Source organism: Haliotis rufescens, unplaced genomic scaffold, assembly GCF_023055435.1.
Source record: "Haliotis rufescens isolate VD_foot unplaced genomic scaffold, xgHalRufe1.0.p SCAF_3, whole genome shotgun sequence".
NCBI lineage: Eukaryota > Metazoa > Mollusca > Gastropoda > Lepetellida > Haliotidae > Haliotis > Haliotis rufescens.
In genome coordinates, this window is record NW_025964001.1 from 33,636,864 (window position 1) to 33,657,259 (window position 20,396).

Genomic DNA, 20,396 nt, shown 5'->3' on the forward strand with positions numbered 1-20,396 from the left:
CAGTCAAACATTGCGTTGTACGTCATATCCGGCTACTGACCACCAAAACTCTGACGTTTTTAGACAGCGGCGTTTCGGTATTTCCGGTTTCTCCTCCAGTGTTTACAATCTTATGTGCCTGAATCTGGTCAAATATTTTGTGCTTCGTTTGCAATTAATAGCTACATCTGCAACAGAATGAAGGATACTATTTGTCGAAAATCAATGGAGATGTGTGCCCATAGAATCACACGATCTATGATTAATTAATGGAATAGACTACCCAAAAGTCTGCGACCTCTGGCTCGTTTTCACTGATGTGTTTTTTTCATCACTCGCTTTGTGTATTTCATTTTAGGATGCCTATGTTATTCCGTCAGCTACCTAAGGGATGACAGTGACATTTTAGTATGCCTGATGAAGCATATTGTGATGCCCATATGTGATTTCTTTCATGTTGTGTTTTCATTTGACTTATGCCTGGGAAATCAAATTTAAGAACCACAAAGGTTAATGCATTCCATTTATTTAATTATTGTTAGATTTGTATAATATATAAGCATGGACAAACGAAGAGTGTTATCAAAGAAAAAAGACTCTGGCTTGAATGAGGGTATAGCAGGCAGATATGTGAAACGGGACACTCCGCCTATTCTACGAAGTAAGCATTATTTTTAGTATACTTTTGTTAATGATATTTGGTATTGCCTCCAAATCCCAACTCTGTGGGAATCCTGTGGCTGAATACCTTGTATGTCAGATTTGGTATAAGATCTGACAAAAATGGGGTGTTTACTGTTAGAAAGTAGGACATTGTTGTACTATTATTAACCCTGGCTTGAGACAATATTCACTTCCCCTATGATCAGCAGATGCTACTGAAATAACTGTCAATAGTTTTAGACATTAAGCATAAAACTATAGTTTCATCATGTTCAAAATAGATTTTTTTCACCCAAATAACATGTTAGCAGTCAGTTTCTGGTCAATAGTATAAAAAAAAACAACAATAATAAAATCACGAGAAAGCATGTGTGGACAGTGGGACATGACACAACATATCTTAAAAAGGTCATTATTCTAACCTTTCTTGAGTTAATTACCTGTAACCAACAATGCCAATGAAGCATTCAGTATAACAATGATGCAAAATGCTTTTGTAACCATGGTAACTTATCAATTAGGAGAATGAATGTGACTGTAATTAGCCATATTGTCCAGCTGTTGTGAAGATCTTCTGCTCCAAGTTTTGTTGATTTCATAAGCTGAAGGAAAACTCAATATGACATTGGTATTATTCACCTAGAACGTAAATGCTTTCTGAAACAATTATGCAGTTAATGCTAGGTTTGCCTACAGTCATTACAACAAGAGTATGATAATTCAGTAAAGATTTTGTCGATATATCTGTGGGTTAAAATGGTTAAAGCAGAAAATTTATGTAAGTCTTAGACTGAGTTTAGTGTAAGCAAAGTACATGCTGACATTGACAATTGACCTACTCATGGTACTTAAAGCAGGGGAGAACTAAATAAAATCATTTTTTTGTGTATTCGGTTATATCTAAAGATTCCCACTGTTACATAACATTGGTGCTAATGCTGATTCAAAAGTAGAAAGTGACATATTTGTGCATCCTTAGTTTCCGTCATATAGCATAGTCCACCCATTTAACTACACCTCCTGTACACGTGTACATGACAACCTATGTTCAACTGGACATGTCTGTGCACACCTTGACAAACCTTTCTGGGTATCTATCTACACAGACTTCACAGCCAATTAACAATGACTGTTGATTACCTAATCAAGCTACTGTTCTCACTCTTGCATTTAACTAGGTATTGTGTCTTTCCACATGAATGATTTAATCACGGAATACTCATCACACCACACATGAAATATATTTGTCCGATTAATTATCTGTTATTTGCAGTGGGAAGTCTTTCTAAACAGAATGACATGCCTCTGATTAAAACAGCAGATTTGACGGCCACATCACTATTATTCCCATAGTTTTCTATGTCATTTCAGCATAGCAAAAACATATTTCCTAGGTTATTTCTACACCTGTAACAATACTTTTTGAGATAGAGAAACTATTCAGCATGTTCAGGTACACATGAATATTTTCTATTTTTCTTTTGAAAAAAAGAGCAGCTGAAATGCATAACATATACAATGCATACTAGACAGGTGAGCGCCACATTCTTCTTTATCATCATACCAAGCATATAGCAGTGTACACCTTTTTACCATGTGGGATATGGGTGTCCCAGTCGTCTAAGGTGCCACAATATGCTGTGCAGACTTGCGTCCCTTGAGCATGCAAGAAACCAATGATTATGGGTTCGAGTCCTGGTTCGCCTCGATTATGTTTCTTGGGTTGTCAGCACAATACCCATGCGCATCACCAAAGTGGTAAACATCTGAGACCTGCATCACTTCGGGCTTTCCTCCCACATTAAGTTAAACCCAACTCACTCGCTATTTACCATGTTTACACGCAGATTATCACACCAATTTAACATCAAGACTTTTTGTACAACTGTCTGATTTAAGATCTACTGTATGCATCAAACATAGAAATTTGAAGTTGGTCAATGTTTTTATCACCACACCAGTACCTAAAACATCACGCTATTACGGAGATTCTTGCTGAGTTGGCTTAGAATTTTCATTCCAACGTGGTTATATATTTGTTATGGCCTCACTATTTCACCATCAAATAAACCCAATTTATTATTGTTGTTGTCATGGTACAATAGAGGTAGATGTACATTGTTTTCAACACATAACTATAGATTTGACAGTGACCATGGTGATAATTAACATGTGAAACCTCATGAAATGGATTTGGTTTTACATTCAACAGTTGACTGACAACTAGGCACAATCCTAACGTATGCACCTTTCCTATATCAAGATCACTCCTAACAAATGGTGTATTGTTTAAACAGGCCATCACAACAATATAAGTTAAATATTGTAGTGTGTCACAATACAATATATGCAAGAGGAGACATTTATGGATAGAAGCACATAAAATACAATATCTGAAACAGTCATTTCACTAATATTTAGGGAAAAGTTTTATTTCAGTTTTGAGCAAACACATTTTCAGACCATACTAAAAGTTTATACATTTATGAGTCTGAGAAGTTTGGAAAAGAAACATAATTTTGTAAAACAGACACACTAAATTACTTTTTTGCTTGGTAATACTAGCCAGTACTTTTAGTCTTAACATTCAGGTCATACTGGATATATAGGTCACAACCTCATCACTGATTTAGTATGGACCTAATACATGTTAAAGTAGATTAGTCCTTAGTAAGATTATTCTGATTTCCATGCTTTATTGACCAACTGGTATCAGGCTAATCATAATGATAGACCTGATATAGATTATTGTTAATTCCCATGGTTTTTTTTTAACTGGTATTGACTCAATGGTAGACCTATAAAAGATCATTCTGATTCCCATGTTTAATTTCCAACTGGTGTTGGCCTAATGATAGACCTAAGATAGATTATTCTTAATTTCCATGATTAAATCCTAAGTACTAATGGCCTAACGGTAGACATGAAATAGATTAAGATTATTCTGATTCCCATGATTAATTTCCAACTGGTATTGGCCTAATCATAATCATAGACCTGAGATAGATTATTGTTAATTCCCATGATTAATTCCAAGTTACTATTGGCCTAATGGTAGACATGATATAGATCATTCTTAATTCCCATGATCAAATTCCAAACTGTTATTGGCCTAATAATTGGCCCTAAGATTGGCCTAACATAGATTATTCTTAATTCCCATGATTAATTGTAAATTACTATTGGCCTAATGGTAGACATGAGGTAGATTATTCTGATTCCCATGCTTTATTCCCAACTGGTATTGGCCTAATGATATCATAGACCTGGAATAGATTATTCTGATTCCCATGATTAATTCTCATCTGGTATTGGCCTAATGATTGACCTAAGATAGATTATTGTTAATTCCCAAGAATAGATTTTATTAATATTCATGATTAACTTCCAACTGGTATTGACCCAATGGTAGACCTAAAATAGATTATTCTTAATTCCCATGCTTTATTCCCAACTACTCAATATTCCCAATATTCGTTTCCTCACTCATGATTTACCCTGACTAATTATTTACCTAAGATATATACTTCTTGCTGTTTGCTATATATTTATTACTTTTCATGATTTTTGTACTTTTCAGATTATCACACACCTGTTCGACAGGGCACAAACTTCCAGCGGCGGACGGCCAGGTCCCCTGCATCCTACATTCCTCATCAAGTTAGTGGCAATGTCATCCCCAACACCATGGCGTCGCCACAGTCCCGGCTTGCTGGTCAGCCTGCCCAGTATGCCCTGGTCTCCACCAGTGCCCCGGTGCAGATGGACAGACAGATGTACCAGCACTACCAGCAACAACAGGCACCAAGCTCACAAGGACAAATGTCTCAGCTCAGTCAAGGGATTCAGAATATACGTATTGCCTCCCCTGCTCCTTCAAGAACTGAAACCACGCCTCAATCGCGTGGCGTTAATGTGGCGTATGCATATCCAGTGGGTGCTATGTCCAGTGCTACCACTGCCTTGTCAAACACAGGAGGACCCATCTCAATACCTCAGAGTGGTCACTATCAAAATTTACAAAATCAGCAGTTACAAAATATACAGCAGACATTTCCTACCCATCAAGTGGAGGACCGAAACCCTAATTCTCATGGGATGATTCGAGAAGGTAGGTTGGCAGTTCCTGTTTATTAATGTCACCTGAACAGACTGCAACTTCAGTTACTTAGTCGATTCAAATTGTCCTTTTTCTAGTAAATACAGTAAGTTCAGTCCATATGCTAATATTGAAATCTACTAAAAATGATGCATAGCTACAAGTTTGGGAATGTCATGCTTGTAACAATGAGACATTTTGACACATATTTGGGGTGACTGTTCGACTAGGTTTTACTATATTCACTTCAGTATCAGGTGCATGGGTTTCCAATTGGTCAAAGGTTTCCCAAATTGTTGTGTGAGTTATGTCCCTTAGCTGTGCAAGGATTCTATTTGATGGTTCAAATCCCTGATGATCTTTGGTGTGTCAGCACCATACGCTTGATTAGGGGTTTCACCAAAGTGGAAAATGTCCACATCCCGAGTTATTTAAGTTTTTTTCTCCCACATAAAGCAGCCACTGTGTGACATATAATATACAAAGTGGCATTAAACCCAACTTACTCACTCACTTGATGATCGAGGACAGAGTAATGTGGTTATAGGAAGTGTGTTGGGATATTGAAGGATGTCTCAAGTAGCCATTGACGCGATGCATAGATTCATTACATTCCCCTAGTGTAAGCATGCTAAGTGGTGCTTGACCCTGTAGAGGTTGGACAGCCTGTTGTGACAATACAGGATGAACCAGGGAAGCAATATTGATGCAGTATATGCAGGGAATGCAGTGACCACTCTTTGTGAGAATGTGAAATAAACAATGTGAAGTGATGATGATAAACATATTAATCATTGACCATCAAGATATCTGTTAATAAATATTTTTATCACAACAAGTGATCATTAAGTGGAACATTTTGATTTTTTTTCAGTTTTGTTGAAAAGTTATGGATATGTTTGTTTACATGATTTAGGTCTGACTAATTCAAAGAATTATTGTTTTACATGTCTGCTGGCCAGGTTTTGTTTAGATTGAGTGCAGTGTTAAACATCAAAACAAACCATAGTCTGATTCAGCACATGGGTATGATGTGTTAAGGCCATTCTTGGTGTGCCTTGCTGGTATGTGGCTTGAGTATTGCTAAGAGTCTGGGATTTATCTAGGATTCTGAAAATGCTAAAGTAGTTGCCTTTTGGAAGACATTGTCATTTTGTTTAAAATAATGATTTTTTATGTTCTCATTTTCTTATATGTTTATATTGTATTTTAACATTGCAGTCAACATGTTGAGTACACTGGTTGGAGCCTCTTCTTTATTGGCCCTGTTATTTGTGAAATACAAGTCACCTCTACAAAGCCATGGTTTTAGTTATGACTATATTAACAACTATTTGTGTATGTTTACTGACATTTGCTGCAGCATTAAGGCCCAATATTGGCCACTGAGCAGGTCTAGATAAATTCCAAAGACCACTCACTCATCCTACATGCTATCCTGAAATAGATAACCTAACGAGGGATGCATAAAACCACTTATCATACCTCCATGTCCAAGATGAGATCTGATTGGTCCTCAAAGTTGAAACATACGCTTTTTTTAGAAATAGAATGGATAACAAGTTTTGTACATGTTGTACATGTTGTAGGAATGCTTCAGTTCAATTTATCCAGATTCCAAGGTATATGAAAAAGAACTGGAAAAGAATAGACTTAGAGTTTTATTAAGATAAACATGGGATTGAGTCGACAAGATAAGTTAGATCATAACACTACAGCTAAACAAACTTAAGTCACTCACCTCCGTCCATTTGTCCAGTCACAAAGTCGTGTCCATTGGTAAAGCTTCCAACTCTGTTTTGTCAGATGATAACCAGGAACCTGTGACAACAGCTGCAGCACACTACGGCTTCAGCAACTACAACAACAGTGGTGAGTACTTCAACCTACAGTATGACGACAACTACCAGATCCAGCAGTACCACCAGGAGATCCGCAACCACTACGCTCAGCAGAACCCTGCCAACCAGCAACCTGTCCCAACCAGCATGTACTCCCATGTGGAACACATCACAACACAAGAAGTTCATTCCACAACATCATCATCAAGTGAGTCCTGTAGTATTAGTGGATTGAGAACAGCTAGTCATGAAATATAGGAATACACTGAAGATAAGGTTATTATTCAGACAAATAGGGAGCAGTTTAAATGAAATGTTAAAGCACAATGATTTGTTGACTGGGGTAATTCTGTTATGCTCTATATGGGTGAGCCATGTGCTTTGTAAGTGGATTAGTAGTGGCCTAAGCATTGCACAATCATTATTTTGTGAAAGAAACAAAAGTGAAACTAATTATTCATATAATCAGTCACTATAGTGAATTGGGACTTTTTTAATGTTTTGTTGGAATTTGATTGCTGCTGCTGGTGTTTTTTAAAAAATGTTTTCTACACAAAATATTATTGCCATTAGCATGATTAGAGATTATTCTTTTTTTTAACTTCTTCCAAATAGCCTTGGGGTATTTTTTTGCACTTGTCATGAAAATGTCAAAGGTCAAGGTCATAAGACCTTGTGGTCAACCTTTCTCAAATGGTATTAATGCATTTATCATTAAACTTTGTACATCCCTCCTCTAGGATGGAGGCCTCTTTTAAAAGGTTTTGGTCAAGCTTAGTCAAAGGTCAAGGTCAGCGTTCAGGTTATGTATATCATGTTTAGGTCATAGTCAGTTTCTGAGGAAAAGGTTACCTCTACATTATAAAGTTGCATATCCTCACAAATCCCACCACATAAAGTCTTTTTGCCAGGTAACAAAGGTGTCCCAGTTGTGTAAGGCAACATAAGTCATGCAGAGTTGCGTCCCTTAGGTGTGCTAGAAACCTAAGACCTTGGGTTCAAATCCCAGTTTAGCCTCATTATGTATCTAAGTTTGTCAGCACCATGCCCATGCATGTGGGGTTCATCAAAGTGGTAAACATCAAAGACCTGCATCACTACTGGCTTTCCTCCCTCGTCAAGCTGATGTTAAAGCATGCAGGTCATAGCATGAAGTTGGGTTTGTTGAACATGGCTTAGATCAAACTGGAAACAAGATTTCCATTTTTGGTGTTGTTCTCAGACTTATATCATCCCTTCAATGAAACAGTATCATGTAGTCACATAATGGTAACCATGGCAATGAACTTTGTTCATGGTAGTTAAGTTCCAGTTACTACCATTCAAAATGAGAATATGTTCAATGTCATGTTGAGTGACAATCATCAAGGACAGTAACATTCTTAAACTATCGGAGGTAAAAACAAAATTTTCCATTTTTTAATTGTTTGATTGAGGATGAGTCACACTTATGAAAAAGTCTGTAAATATTTGAATGTCTTCAGCTGGATATGGTTCAGAAGAGATGCCCCTGCCGGTCGGCTGGTCAGAAGACTGGACAGTGAGGGGGCGCAAGTTTTACATTGACCACAACACACAGACCACCCACTGGAGCCACCCACTGGAGAAGGAGAACCTCCCCTCGGGATGGGAAAGGATAGAATCCAAAGAATATGGCATCTTCTATGTCAAGTCAGTTGAATTCTGTAATTGTTTATATGTCATGTATGTGAGAACAAACAAACTATCATTGACCATTGTTCTTTCGATGGTTATTTTTCATTCTGACAAAGTACTGGCACAAGTCCTATGTCTGCCTTAGAAAGCCGCCAAATACCACAAAAAGCATATCCGATTTTATATGTAGTGAACAGTGCAAACAGTGATTTTCACTTTCCACTCAAACCCTCGGCCAAGGTGTCTGTGTAGCTCTTGATTTATATCCAGCATGAGCCGCACTGTTGTATAAAGTGTATTGGTTGAAATACAATATCGGGTTATCATTTACCCATTTGATGTTACCATGGTAACTGCAATCTGTAGTGTTGTTTCAGCCATGTGTCAAAGACTGCTCAAGTTCAGCATCCATGTACTACACTAGTCCCGCAGCATGGCTTGATGTTGAGCTATGGCCGCCAGCCACAGATACCCCTGCACATAGAGTACCGCCCACCGAGACAAACCAACGTCCTCGTACCTGCTAACCCTTATCTTCATACAGGTAAGTAGCTGTTTGTTGTTAACAAATTTGAGAGCTTTCAACAGCCACAAATAAGCCATTGTACATCAAGTAAATCTGTATTGCAAGCTTAACTCCTACATGCCCCAGGTTAAAATGTATTTCTTGTGTGGGAATATCAAGTGGTAGTTGGTAGATATGCATACCAGTATAGGCATGAAATGATAAGTATAAGAGGTGCAATGTTCTGTTCTTTCTTTTAATTATATTCCCACTGTGAGGATTCTGAGTTACAATAGGTCCCCTGCTCAATCTCATTAAAATCAGATCTTAGTTCTCACTACCGCTAAACAAAGATCTGAGGATGTCCCATTATGGGTCACGTCAGACCGACCTTGCGTGAACTTTGACCAACCAATGGAATGACCAATCAGAAGGCAGCTTTCTCGTGCTTTAGGGCACTAATTTCAAATTGGCGACTACACTTCGAAACATTTTGCCAAATTCTCAATTACAAATTTGAAACCTGAACAAAAGAACATTCCGTAATGGCTAATAGATAGTCTAGATTGTATGGATTCAGTCGTTAAACCCGGAACTATCGTTCAGAGTTAAAGTTTTCGAGGTTGCATGATTAGAAATCACATTCCGACTGTCACTTTCATAATCTAGTAAGCGATGCTCTGATTGGTCGGATGAACGGTCGTTCTGACGTGACCCCTAATGGGATGTCCTTAGATCTTTGTCTAGCTGTAGCGAGAACTGAGGTCTGATTTGAATGAGATTGGTCCCCTGCTAGTCATAAGAATCGGCCAAATAGTTTGGGTGGTCAAGGCTTGGTGATTTGGTTATTATGTGTCTTTGTAGCCCAACAATGTGGATCGTTGCTCACAATATCTATGATTGGATTGTGTGGTCCAAACTTGATTAACTACAGGCAGCCGTCATTTATCTAGAATATTGCTGAGTGTGATAAAACAAACACAGTTTTACTACACATGTTGAGTATGTGTGTTCTGTTGTTGCTGTACATGCCTACTTGTGCTTGTCCTTTACTTGATATGTTTTATTTCAGAAATTCCCCACTTTCTAATGGTGTATTCTAAAGCTCCCCCAGATCATGATCACAAACTGAGGGTAAGAATGACAGTCTATTATCTATGTTATTATAGAGGCAGATTACGGTTTTACCTTTATAATGACACGTGAATTACTCTGGCAGGAATGACCTGCATTTGCTATTGTTGAAGAGTGATATCACTTACCACTGGTAGCTCATCTGTGTAAGAGTGGAAATGATTGACATTTGTGCCCCTTGGTGCTGCCAGAATTTGATGGTCATGGGTTTGAAAGCCAGAGTCTCTTTATTCTTGCACTTGTCATATGGAACCATATTTTAAATACATATGCTTACATTTAATGGTTACAGGGTCATGGGTTATAGACTCAGATATATGAACATAAGCTGTTCAGTGAGGATCAAGGGTGTCCCTCTAACACATGTGGGGCAAGTGGTACAGTGGTATTCTTCAGGGAGAAATAGAACCATTGGTGAAACCATTTTGTTCTTTACCCATGAAGTAGGGAAGGTGAAGTTAAGCAATGTAGGTCGTGAGCAGTCCTTGGATGTGTGACCGAGTTTAGCAGACTTTATTTGAAATAAGCTTCTGTTTACCAGCATCCGGTAGGATGAAATGGCAGTGTGACTGTATACTCCCCAGGGAGCTTAGAATAAAAAATTGAGTGCAAACTGATCCATTGACTGGGATGATAATAATGCAGTGTTTCAAGCATACATTGCGTATGGATTTATTAGGTTTGTAAGCAGGTTGGTAAGTGGACTATTATTGTTGTGTTGTGATTATTATTGTATTTTACAAGATATAAAACCATGCCATGAATGTGTTAAAAATGCTGCTTTGTATTCACAGTGGGAGTTGTTTCGCCTCCCAGAACTGGAATACTATGATGCTCTGCTTGTCCGACTGTGTAAGGAAGACCTGAAGAAAATAGTTATGACATATGAAGCATATCGGGGTGCCCTGTATCGAGAGCTGGAACGGAGGAAGGAGGAACGACAGCGAGAACAGCAGGAACGTCAGCAAGAACAACAGCAACAGCAGCAATTAAGAATGCTCACGCAGAACATTGAAACTAAAGTCTAGTGTTAACCTGAAGTTAATTTATTGGTCTAATTTTAAGTTAAAATGACAAGTTATTCAATATTTCATAAAGAAATTTGAATCCATTTCAATAATGACGAAATGGCATTTCAGATGTTGTTAATGTCACATTATTTGGCACTTTTATAAGAAAATGATTATAAAGATTTAAACACTGTAAAGGTTATCATAGTTGTGCTACTACTAATTTTTCATAGAATTTTAATATTATTTAAATAGTTGATACAGTGTGTATGTTGCAAGGTAACAATATTACTTGATAAAAGTGATTATAGAAGTGTGTGGGAAAAATATGTGATACAAAATTTAGGTTAAACTGATGGTACATAAATATATGTGATACAAAATTTAGGTTAAACTGATGGTACATATATTTTTAGGTGTTGACTACTGTATGCTATGCTTATTCGTTTACACATAATTCATATGACATAATTATCAGTTAAATACTGATACCCTCATTTGCACATAGAATGGTAAAACTGAGAGCTTAACGCTTATGGCCATTTTCATTGGAAATACTCAAGTGTTGGGAGTAGAGACAGTACTCTGAGAAAGTCTCCGCTATATGCATCTTACGCTAGTTTGTGTTTATGATGTTGTGTAATCTTGTTTAAGTTATGGTTGTCTTTCACTCACTCACTCACTCACGGACACACACTCACTGACATACACTCACTCACTCACTTATTCACTCACTCATTTATTCATTTGCTGTAAACTCAGCATGAGGTAGGAAACTGGGGTGAGATGTTAAGTCCTTGTTTGTTTCCTGTATAGGGTTATTGGTAGCTTAGTGGGTTTGCGTTTTCTTGTCATACCAAAGACCTCGGGTTAAATGTCTGAAGCTAATCCTTGTTGGCTTGAATATTGCTAAAAGCAGTGTATAACCTTTCTCTGTATTCTTGCATTTTCTAATGACTCATTTTTGTATTTACATGCATACATTCTTGCCTACAATGTATAACAGGCACAATTGTCGCAATGAAAATGGCCATTTGTTTGAAAAAGTTAGAAGTCAGGAAATATTTTACATGTTAAAAGAATAAAAACAGGGTTGACATACCTGTTGCATGAACTTATTCTTCTGTGGTAAGACATGGATAAATAGTCAACATGGTATCTTTTCTATATACTTTGTCATCTGTCAACTTCTAAGAAATGCCTATCAAACAATTCATCTGTATCTCTCTCTGTCAAGATCTGATGAAACCTCTATAGGAAGTCGCAATAGGTTCCTTGAGTGAACTTTGATGATCCAATTGAAATGAGGGATATGTGGTGGATAAGCTTATCAGATGTCAGCTTTCTTGAACAATTCATCTCACCTTATTAAACTGGCAGCTTAGACAGCACTTTGTTGACAATTTTACTAATGGTTGGCATGGAGAAATTAATCCTCAGCTGAAAGAAATTCTTATGTTGTTGGTGGAAAGAAATTACTGAAACAACAGGGTATGAAATATCCACAAAATAGCTTGGTCATTCATGTTCACCATTCTGAATTGTCAGTTCATGTTTGTTTTCTACAGAAGTTAAATATGCTGCCAGGAATGGTTCAATCACTTGTAATGAGAATTTAGAAGTCTCCCGATAATTGGTTGATCTGAAAGTTCACCTCATGTGACCTCTTGATTGGAGAGTATGGCAGGTCGTGACGGAGACAGAGAGAATAATATTAAAAGATGTTATAAGTTTAATGCTATTGGAGCCTCACCACAGCCATGCTTATTAAGAGAATGTGGAGAATGGGGTTTTTCACTTGCAAGCTGGATGTCATCTTATTCATTGTCTGGTTTAATCATACCAATGTAAGGGCTGGTTAATTTATATGACCACACCTTGAAAATCAGTATTCATTTTAAACTTTCATCACCTGGCCCAAAGTGCTCAGATTCTTGCATGGTGGCACAGTGTCCTGGTACTTTTCCACATTTATTGTAATTACCCAAACAGAACATTTGTGTTAATATTCCAAGCAGTATTTGATTCATGAAATTGTAATATGAATTGTAAACACCACCATGGAGCCAGCTAAATCAAACAAACATGTTTTAACTTGGTCAATTGTGGCACATGTGTACCTCAAACCAAGTCTAATACAGCCAAATCACAAGAAAAATGAGGTGAGGCAGGAGGTTTTTCAAACGATGGGGATGATAATCTGATGATTAATATATGATGGTCCAAAGGGTCCTAGATTAGGTCAATTGAATCTAACCAAACAGGATTTATACCATCTTATCCATCGTTGTGTTTGGTGAGGAGAGTTTGTGAGCAAATACTGGTATACACGGACACTATCAAGTTTGTCATGCAACTGAGATAGGTGAGCTACAGGATCTTTGGCTACATACTTTTCCACCCAAAATGTATGTAATTAGAAATCAGCTCTATTTTTAATTAACCTTTCTTTTTTCATTAACATTTTCATTCTGTCTGTTGAAGACATGGTAAAGGTCACAGAATTGTTTTCTGTATTTTGCTTTTGCATGGATACAATGGGAATTATCAATACCCGTAAGCATTATTTTAGTGCAAGTTTAATTTTCTTGCATTTCTTACAGGACAATTATGTCTGTAAATCTAATGAATATGAAAACATAGTTTTTCAACTCTGTGTGACATAGTTTTCAAGCTATCTAAAACAGTAAGGATAAGAATTTATGGATGAACAACTTCTTTAATACAATTAAGAGCGACGTTTCATCACTTGCTTGATAACGGTGTTAGAACCTACACCGAAACATCGCTCTTAATTGTATTAAAGAAGTTGTTCATCCATAAATTCTTATCCTTCCTTTGTACTCCAACTTCTAGATGCCTATCAAAGAAGTTATCTAAAACAGTTTACCAGCAATGTCGTACATTGGTTCAAACAATACTGCAATCCATTTCTCCCATACTGCTCACATTTGACGAATTACAAGAACACATGGTGCTTATCATCCCCTAGTCCATCTTCCTGGGGTCAGAGTTTCCACTATCCTATAAAAAAGCCTAGTTTCCACCCTTGAAATTTCAAGCCTACTTTTCTGTGCTAAAATATGATTGGACTAATGCACATATTAATAGTCCAGTCAGAGAACGTTTACAAAAACATCATCTTTGTTTTGAAAACGTGGTCACTGCTATAGCCACAGCCATCATCTGTCAAATTTGCTCTGAAATTATTCCAAAAAGTAAGCTAAGATAAATATTTTCAAAGTGTTTCGAAGTTTTCAAACAAGTCGCCTAAGTACTTCGAGTGGAAACTTCATTGTTTTTTAACTCAATCGACTCATTACTTATCGCAATGACTTAGATGCAATGCTATTTTTAGATTATGCCCCGCTGGGCGATTTATGTTGCTGCAATGTGAAGTGTTTCTTGACACTGCAGTCTCACTAGTATGTATGGGGGTATGCGTCTGTTATTGTAAGAGTAAAATGAAGCAGTAATAAGTATCTTTACTGGGTAATCTATCATTTTGTTTCTCTGTCAGGGATGAAATCTCAGACCTTTTTGTTATCTGATCAACCAGGTTGTCTGCTATGGTTGTCATCTTTGTGAAGTCATTCGAAATAAGAACAGTGATCTGATTGGATATTATGTTTTCATCACAAGGGACACAACTCATGTTCTACACAGGGTGGTGCCATGATCATATATAGGCTAGTGGACACTCTTGCCTCAGGAAGATGCCTCTGATCTAGAATTTTGAATCAAGTTTCTTATTAAAAAAAAAAGAGTGGTTATCCTATTATGACAATTAGCAATAAATATCGGGATTCAAAGGAGATGCAGTAGATGAATGCGTCTCATTTCATAGACAACGAACAAGAAAATCTCAGTCAGGTAGTATTTGACAGTCATACAACAGTATTTATTAGATGCATACTACAAGCATTGGGGGTATATTCTGATCAGCTCAGATTAATTATTTCATGCTTGTGTTGACAAATTCAGGGCTTACAAATCAAATTTAATGTTGTAAAAATAACAAGGTTTCAACAGTTATTAATGGTATAGGTCTGTCATGCAGTGACCATATAGGAACCAGTTTTTACATACCGGTACTTGTATTGAGAAAGGATGCATTTGTGTAGTAAAATATTTTGCACAGATCATGGTTTTAGAAGATATAGTTTGGAGAAGATGAATTCGATAGTAATGCTTAGTAGGAAAAGAACACCAAAATTTAACATAACAGTAGAATAACTTTTGCAGCAAGAGTGCTGGAATTAGTCTATTAAAGAGTCCTGTTGGTTTTGTGTGTGATGATGCCATGGTGTACCAGTAGTCCTTGCTGTAAGTTTGTTGTCAACAACTTGAGCTCTTTCAAACAGACTAAGTTACACCCAATCTTTACATTCATAATAGAAGGCTAGGTGACCATTTTACACATAAGGAGAAAACAAGTATCAAATGGTACTAAATAGCATGAGGTCTTTTCATGAAAGTCATATTCTTGGTCTCAAGTTATTTTTTAAATAATTTTAGTTATAATCAAACTAGTAAAGGTTTATTTTTAGGGGCATTCTCACATGTATTTAGTGAGTATCTTTTCAGTATATTGTAACAGTTATTTTTTATTTATGATACTTTTTTACAAACTGTAAAACGTGAATTTAACACATATGAATACTATGATACTTATGTACAATTATTGATGATCCTATATTATTTTTTCATTAGGTTACTCTTGCATTAACTAATAATACCTGTATGTAACACGGATTATAGTTCCTTATCAATTTTTATAATGCATTTGATAGACCCTTTAGGCACGCATTGATGAATAAGGAAGCATGTAAGGTCAATGGAATGGTACACATTAAATGCAGTATGGTCTTCTATTAAAGGTTCCTGTGATGAAGAGTGTCATGCATTTCTTTCTGAATGTTAAAAGACCTGGAAAAAAGTTAAAAACCACTCCTTTCTAGTGTGCATATGTTTGCTTCCACCATGTGTCCACATACCTTTTGCAGATATGGACACATGACATTGATCTCATTTTGATAAATGTCTATTAGATACCACTGTACCTGCTTAAGAGTTGGTACAAGAACATTATTTGTTCCTCCAGGTGGATGCAGGTACTAAGGCATCATGTGATGCAGACAAGCAGAGGAAACAAGTGAAAGGGTAATCAAACTAACTGTTGCCATGGAACCAAACAAGTCATATGATAATCGACTCTGGTTTGTTTTTCGACATGGGTTTGTCACTATGTACAGAAAGCTAGTACTGGATGCCGTTTATGAGTATGTCTATTTTATGTGGAAATAAGTAGTAAGCAGTGCTTAACTTTGTCCATGTGCATAGAAATAACTGCAGTGTGATTCTGTTGTCATCCTTCAGTGGAATTACATTGAAGGAGAGCATAATGAACTCAGGATTGTCATAGTCTCCCACCTCAGGTTTTCCTTCATCTAATTTCGTACATGATGTTTTCATTTGCATTCGGTTTGATCTGGCCAGATTGTGGTAAAACTGACAAAGTGTTGTCCTCGCTTAGAAAGAATAATGTGAATAGGATTGCATGAGATCAAATTCTCATGACTGTTTCGAGTGTTTGGCCAGCCCTCACATGAAAACATGACACATTTCTCTAGAGAAGGATATAATGAGATGGGACTATTGTGTTTGGTGTACAATCAAAATATCTTCCACCTGTAGACATCCATCCTTCGAGTTCCTGACTAATGTTTGTTGGTATTACAATGCTCTATAAAACATTCACCGTTAGTGTCTGACATTAGTACGGTTGAGTATGATGGTTATCTGACAATTGCTGTGAATGTCTGAGAGTTCAATCAGTTAGATATCTGTTTTTCAGTTTGTGTTCTATTAACCTACCTGTCAGAGAATATGTAGGAGTTTGAAGAAGTCAGGAATATATTTGAGTATCATTTCTTCAGGAATCAATTATTTGAAATCAGTCAATCTGACAAATTGTAAGAATTGGTATAGACTTATATGTAGTTATTCGTTGACAAGTAAGTAGTAACTAAAACTGGAACCATGTTTCCCAAAAGTGGTAAATTGCCATAACTTCTCTTACCTTTGGTTTTGTCTCCTAACACTTGTCAATGTTTTTCAGGATTTTGAAAAAACAACTTTTTGGCCAAAACAAAGGCAGAAAAAGGATACCTTTATGTCTTTTTGTCCAGTTTTTGACTATTTAGTTTACTTCCCGTAGGACATCTCGACAAACTTCAGGTAACCACAACACAGGACCTTTCATCAGTCTTTATATATATGGGTTGTTTAAGAAAAGATTCTGTACTGCATTTAGGAACATTGATATCAGTACTATGTTATAACCATGGAGGAAACAGTAGGACTGTCCTTGCCAGTCTGATGTGAAGCTGGGGTTTCCATTCCACAGTACTTGATGAAACTGTCAGATAGGCTTCCAGCATGTTTGTGTGTACATTGTGGTTTTATTCTACAATGAAAAACAGAAGGTTTATTTCGTCAAACTTCTGGATAATGTTCTGACATACTGAGGTGATATTTGTTTTGTTCTGTAATTGCCCTGATGTAAGGTCCTAGGGGTCAAGAGAATATTCCTCTGTGAAGGAAGGCTGCCAACAAGGTGATGTGTCATGTACATAATGTCTCCTAGTGGCTGGTTCATCAGGAGAGTAGATGTAACATATGCAGTATGGAGATGACTATGTCGTGTGTTTCAGTCTTTGAAATACATCACAAGTTCGTACTGGGCTTAAGTCAACAAATGTACCTTTTTCTGTAAAAAAAATGTAAAAGTATTTCTTTTTTTACAGAGTATCTTCATCAATATGAAAGGAGGAAAAATATAAATTATTAATTTTATTCCTTTAATCAAGCTATTGAAACAATGTAGGATGATTACAAATTCATATTTACAACATGTTTTCGGCCTTAGAAGTGTATGATTTATGACAAGTTTATCTAGGATTTTAGTGAAATAACAATACAATGCCAGTTTGTACATGATGTCAAATCTAGATTTTTGTACTGTCTGTAAATATCATAAGCATATCTTCGTGTGACAGCGGTCTTTGAAGCTGTTTGAAGATTTGGTCGTTCTGCGGGCAGAACTAAGTTTTATACTTCAGATGAGAATTGTATCATATTTTTTCACCTTCCAATATGTATCCACCCACACTAGTGAAAGTGTTTAACATGTTTGGGTGTCGTGTGACTCTGTTACCTAGCAGTGCAATTGTGTCTTTTTGTATTCTTGTTGAACGTGCGGTAGAGAGTGATGTTTGCTGGACCGGTTGTATTGTGGTCACAACTTGGTGTCTATGAACCTTGTTTCACAGGGACTGAATGGGATCTTTGATAAATCACCATGGATGTTTTTAAGGTTTTTCTCTATAACAGTTTACAGTCCTGTGCAATGATTCCACATATATGTTGAATGTACATGTGATTTTCTAAGAGGTTTTTCCTTTTTGATAAGTGTTTGATAAGTTCTTGTGAGGGTAAACTTCACTTTCACCCTTATACATATGTTGTCTTCAATGTCACAAGGTTTTGGAACTTGTTTATGAACATTAGAGATTTTGTAGAAGTTAAGCTTAAGAAAATCTGGTGCTTTTCAATATGTACACATTTCAACATGGCGCTATTTCTATGCTATTTCAGTGTAGAAAAAAATAATATTATCAAATTATTTTCTGCAGTTTTCCTAGGTTTATTTCTTAAGTGTAGCAGACATAATGTTCCTAGGTTTATTTCTATAGTGTAGCCAAAATGTATTTTCTTTCCTAAGCGTATACCTGTACAGAAATTCAGGTTATTGTGTTTTATTATGTTCTGAATAGAAAAGTAGCATTTCCTTTGTAACCACGGTGGTGTGCATTGGCGTGCATCCCTAACAGAATGTGATCTTTTTACCAAACTAGATATTGCATCAAAGAAAGATAGAATGTGTACTGTACAGTACAGTACAGTACATCAACATGAAATTATTTTAGCTACACTGATATAATAGCAGTCATGGGTTCCTTGACCTGTGGAAATCCTTTTCATCTTTGGTGTATTAGGATAGGATACATTGACATCACAAATAATTTGCCAAATAGAATCACATTAGCGTTTTCAGTGCATTGAATGCTTGTGGTGTGTTGTAGGTGCTCCTCCAATGTGAGGCATTCCCTTTTATACCTTATTTAAAATCATAATAAGGCCCAACAATTTTAATTGTTTGTTTACAGATCCTTGCATCCCAAATACCTCAAGGCAGGAGATACAAACATGCTCCTTGTGCATATTACCATATGTGTCTTGCATACAATACACACCCTCCTTTTCGGGAGCTCAGTTTATGTCGGGGACAAATTATGACCTTTTGCTTCAGATGAGAGAACAAACATTGTCAAATTGCCAATGTGATTGTACAATATGATACAAAAGATAAATAGACATGATTATTTTATGTCACAAAATTTAACTCTCTTTTTCTTTTTTACTCAGCTTTCAGTGCCAGGCAGGTCTGTAACAAGTAATTAAATTGGTTTGGTCTAATGGTCAATTATTGTGTTGTTGTTAGTGGCCGTGATTGGTCAGTCAGCAGCTTGTTGAACATGACCATGTTTGAATTAAATCTTGTGTATTGTCCTTTATCTAGTTCTCATGATAAGATAACAAGTTATTTATAGTTGTGTGGGTCGGGCATTTATTGTTTTTGGAAATAGTGCAGATGATATGAATTTCTGGAAAAAAACAAGAATAGCTGTATAATTTCTAATGTGGCAGAAAGTGATATATATCTAGCTCACTTGTTTTCAAAATATTTTATTGCCCCAAAAGACAAAGGGATTAGGCACAAATGCACCACTTAAAGCCGCCTCCTCCTAGGGACATTGTACAAGAATATTGACAGTGAAGTACCTCCTTCCCTCCTTCATCTTCCCGAGGCAAGAGAGTTAACTGACTTTAAAAGTCCAGTTTCCACACTTGCCGAACTAGGCTGGTATTATGGAGTTACAGATTTGCTGGACTAACGAGTCTGTGCATAGTCCAATCAAAATCTCACAACGAAATCGAAATCCAGTTCGTAAATTGTCGTGCAGATTTAGGTCGATTGCAGGATTTGCAAAGCATGTGCACCGCCAACTCGTTGTCAACAGATATGTTTCCAAACCTTTTCATGTTTTTAATCAAGGTGCTCACGTGATTTTATGCACTTTGCTATGTAAGACCTGTTTTATCACAATACAGATCCTATTGATTATCGATCCTATCGTCTTGACTGGGTGCCGCCATTTTGTTTGAAACAAATGCAAGTGATGGAATCGGATTGGTCCATAGGAGAGGCTCAGAAGGGACATAACTCATAATAACCACTGGTGGCGCTACGATCGAGCCCAGGAATTCCAGCCTAGTTCGGCAAGGGTGGAAACTGGACTTTTAGAGTCAGTTAACTCTCTTGCCCCAAGAAGATGTCCCTCCTTAGGAATTTTGGGTAGTTGGTAGTCAAATTGTTAAAGCGT

General features: G+C 36.8%; 1 protein-coding gene across 1 annotated transcript; it reads left to right on the forward strand.

The window, feature by feature from the left end:
- Window positions 1–82: 82 nt before the first annotated feature.
- On the forward strand, window positions 83–19,929 carry LOC124119864 (scaffold protein salvador-like). The gene is made up of 7 exons (XM_046482529.2): window positions 83–640; window positions 4,223–4,753; window positions 6,548–6,790; window positions 8,067–8,253; window positions 8,616–8,782; window positions 9,816–9,877; window positions 10,672–19,929. Exons 1-7 carry the CDS (start codon window positions 541–543, stop codon window positions 10,903–10,905), a joined length of 1,524 nt encoding a protein of 507 aa, XP_046338485.1. The 5' UTR covers window positions 83–540; the 3' UTR covers window positions 10,906–19,929.
- The last annotated feature ends 467 nt before the right edge of the window (window positions 19,930–20,396 follow it).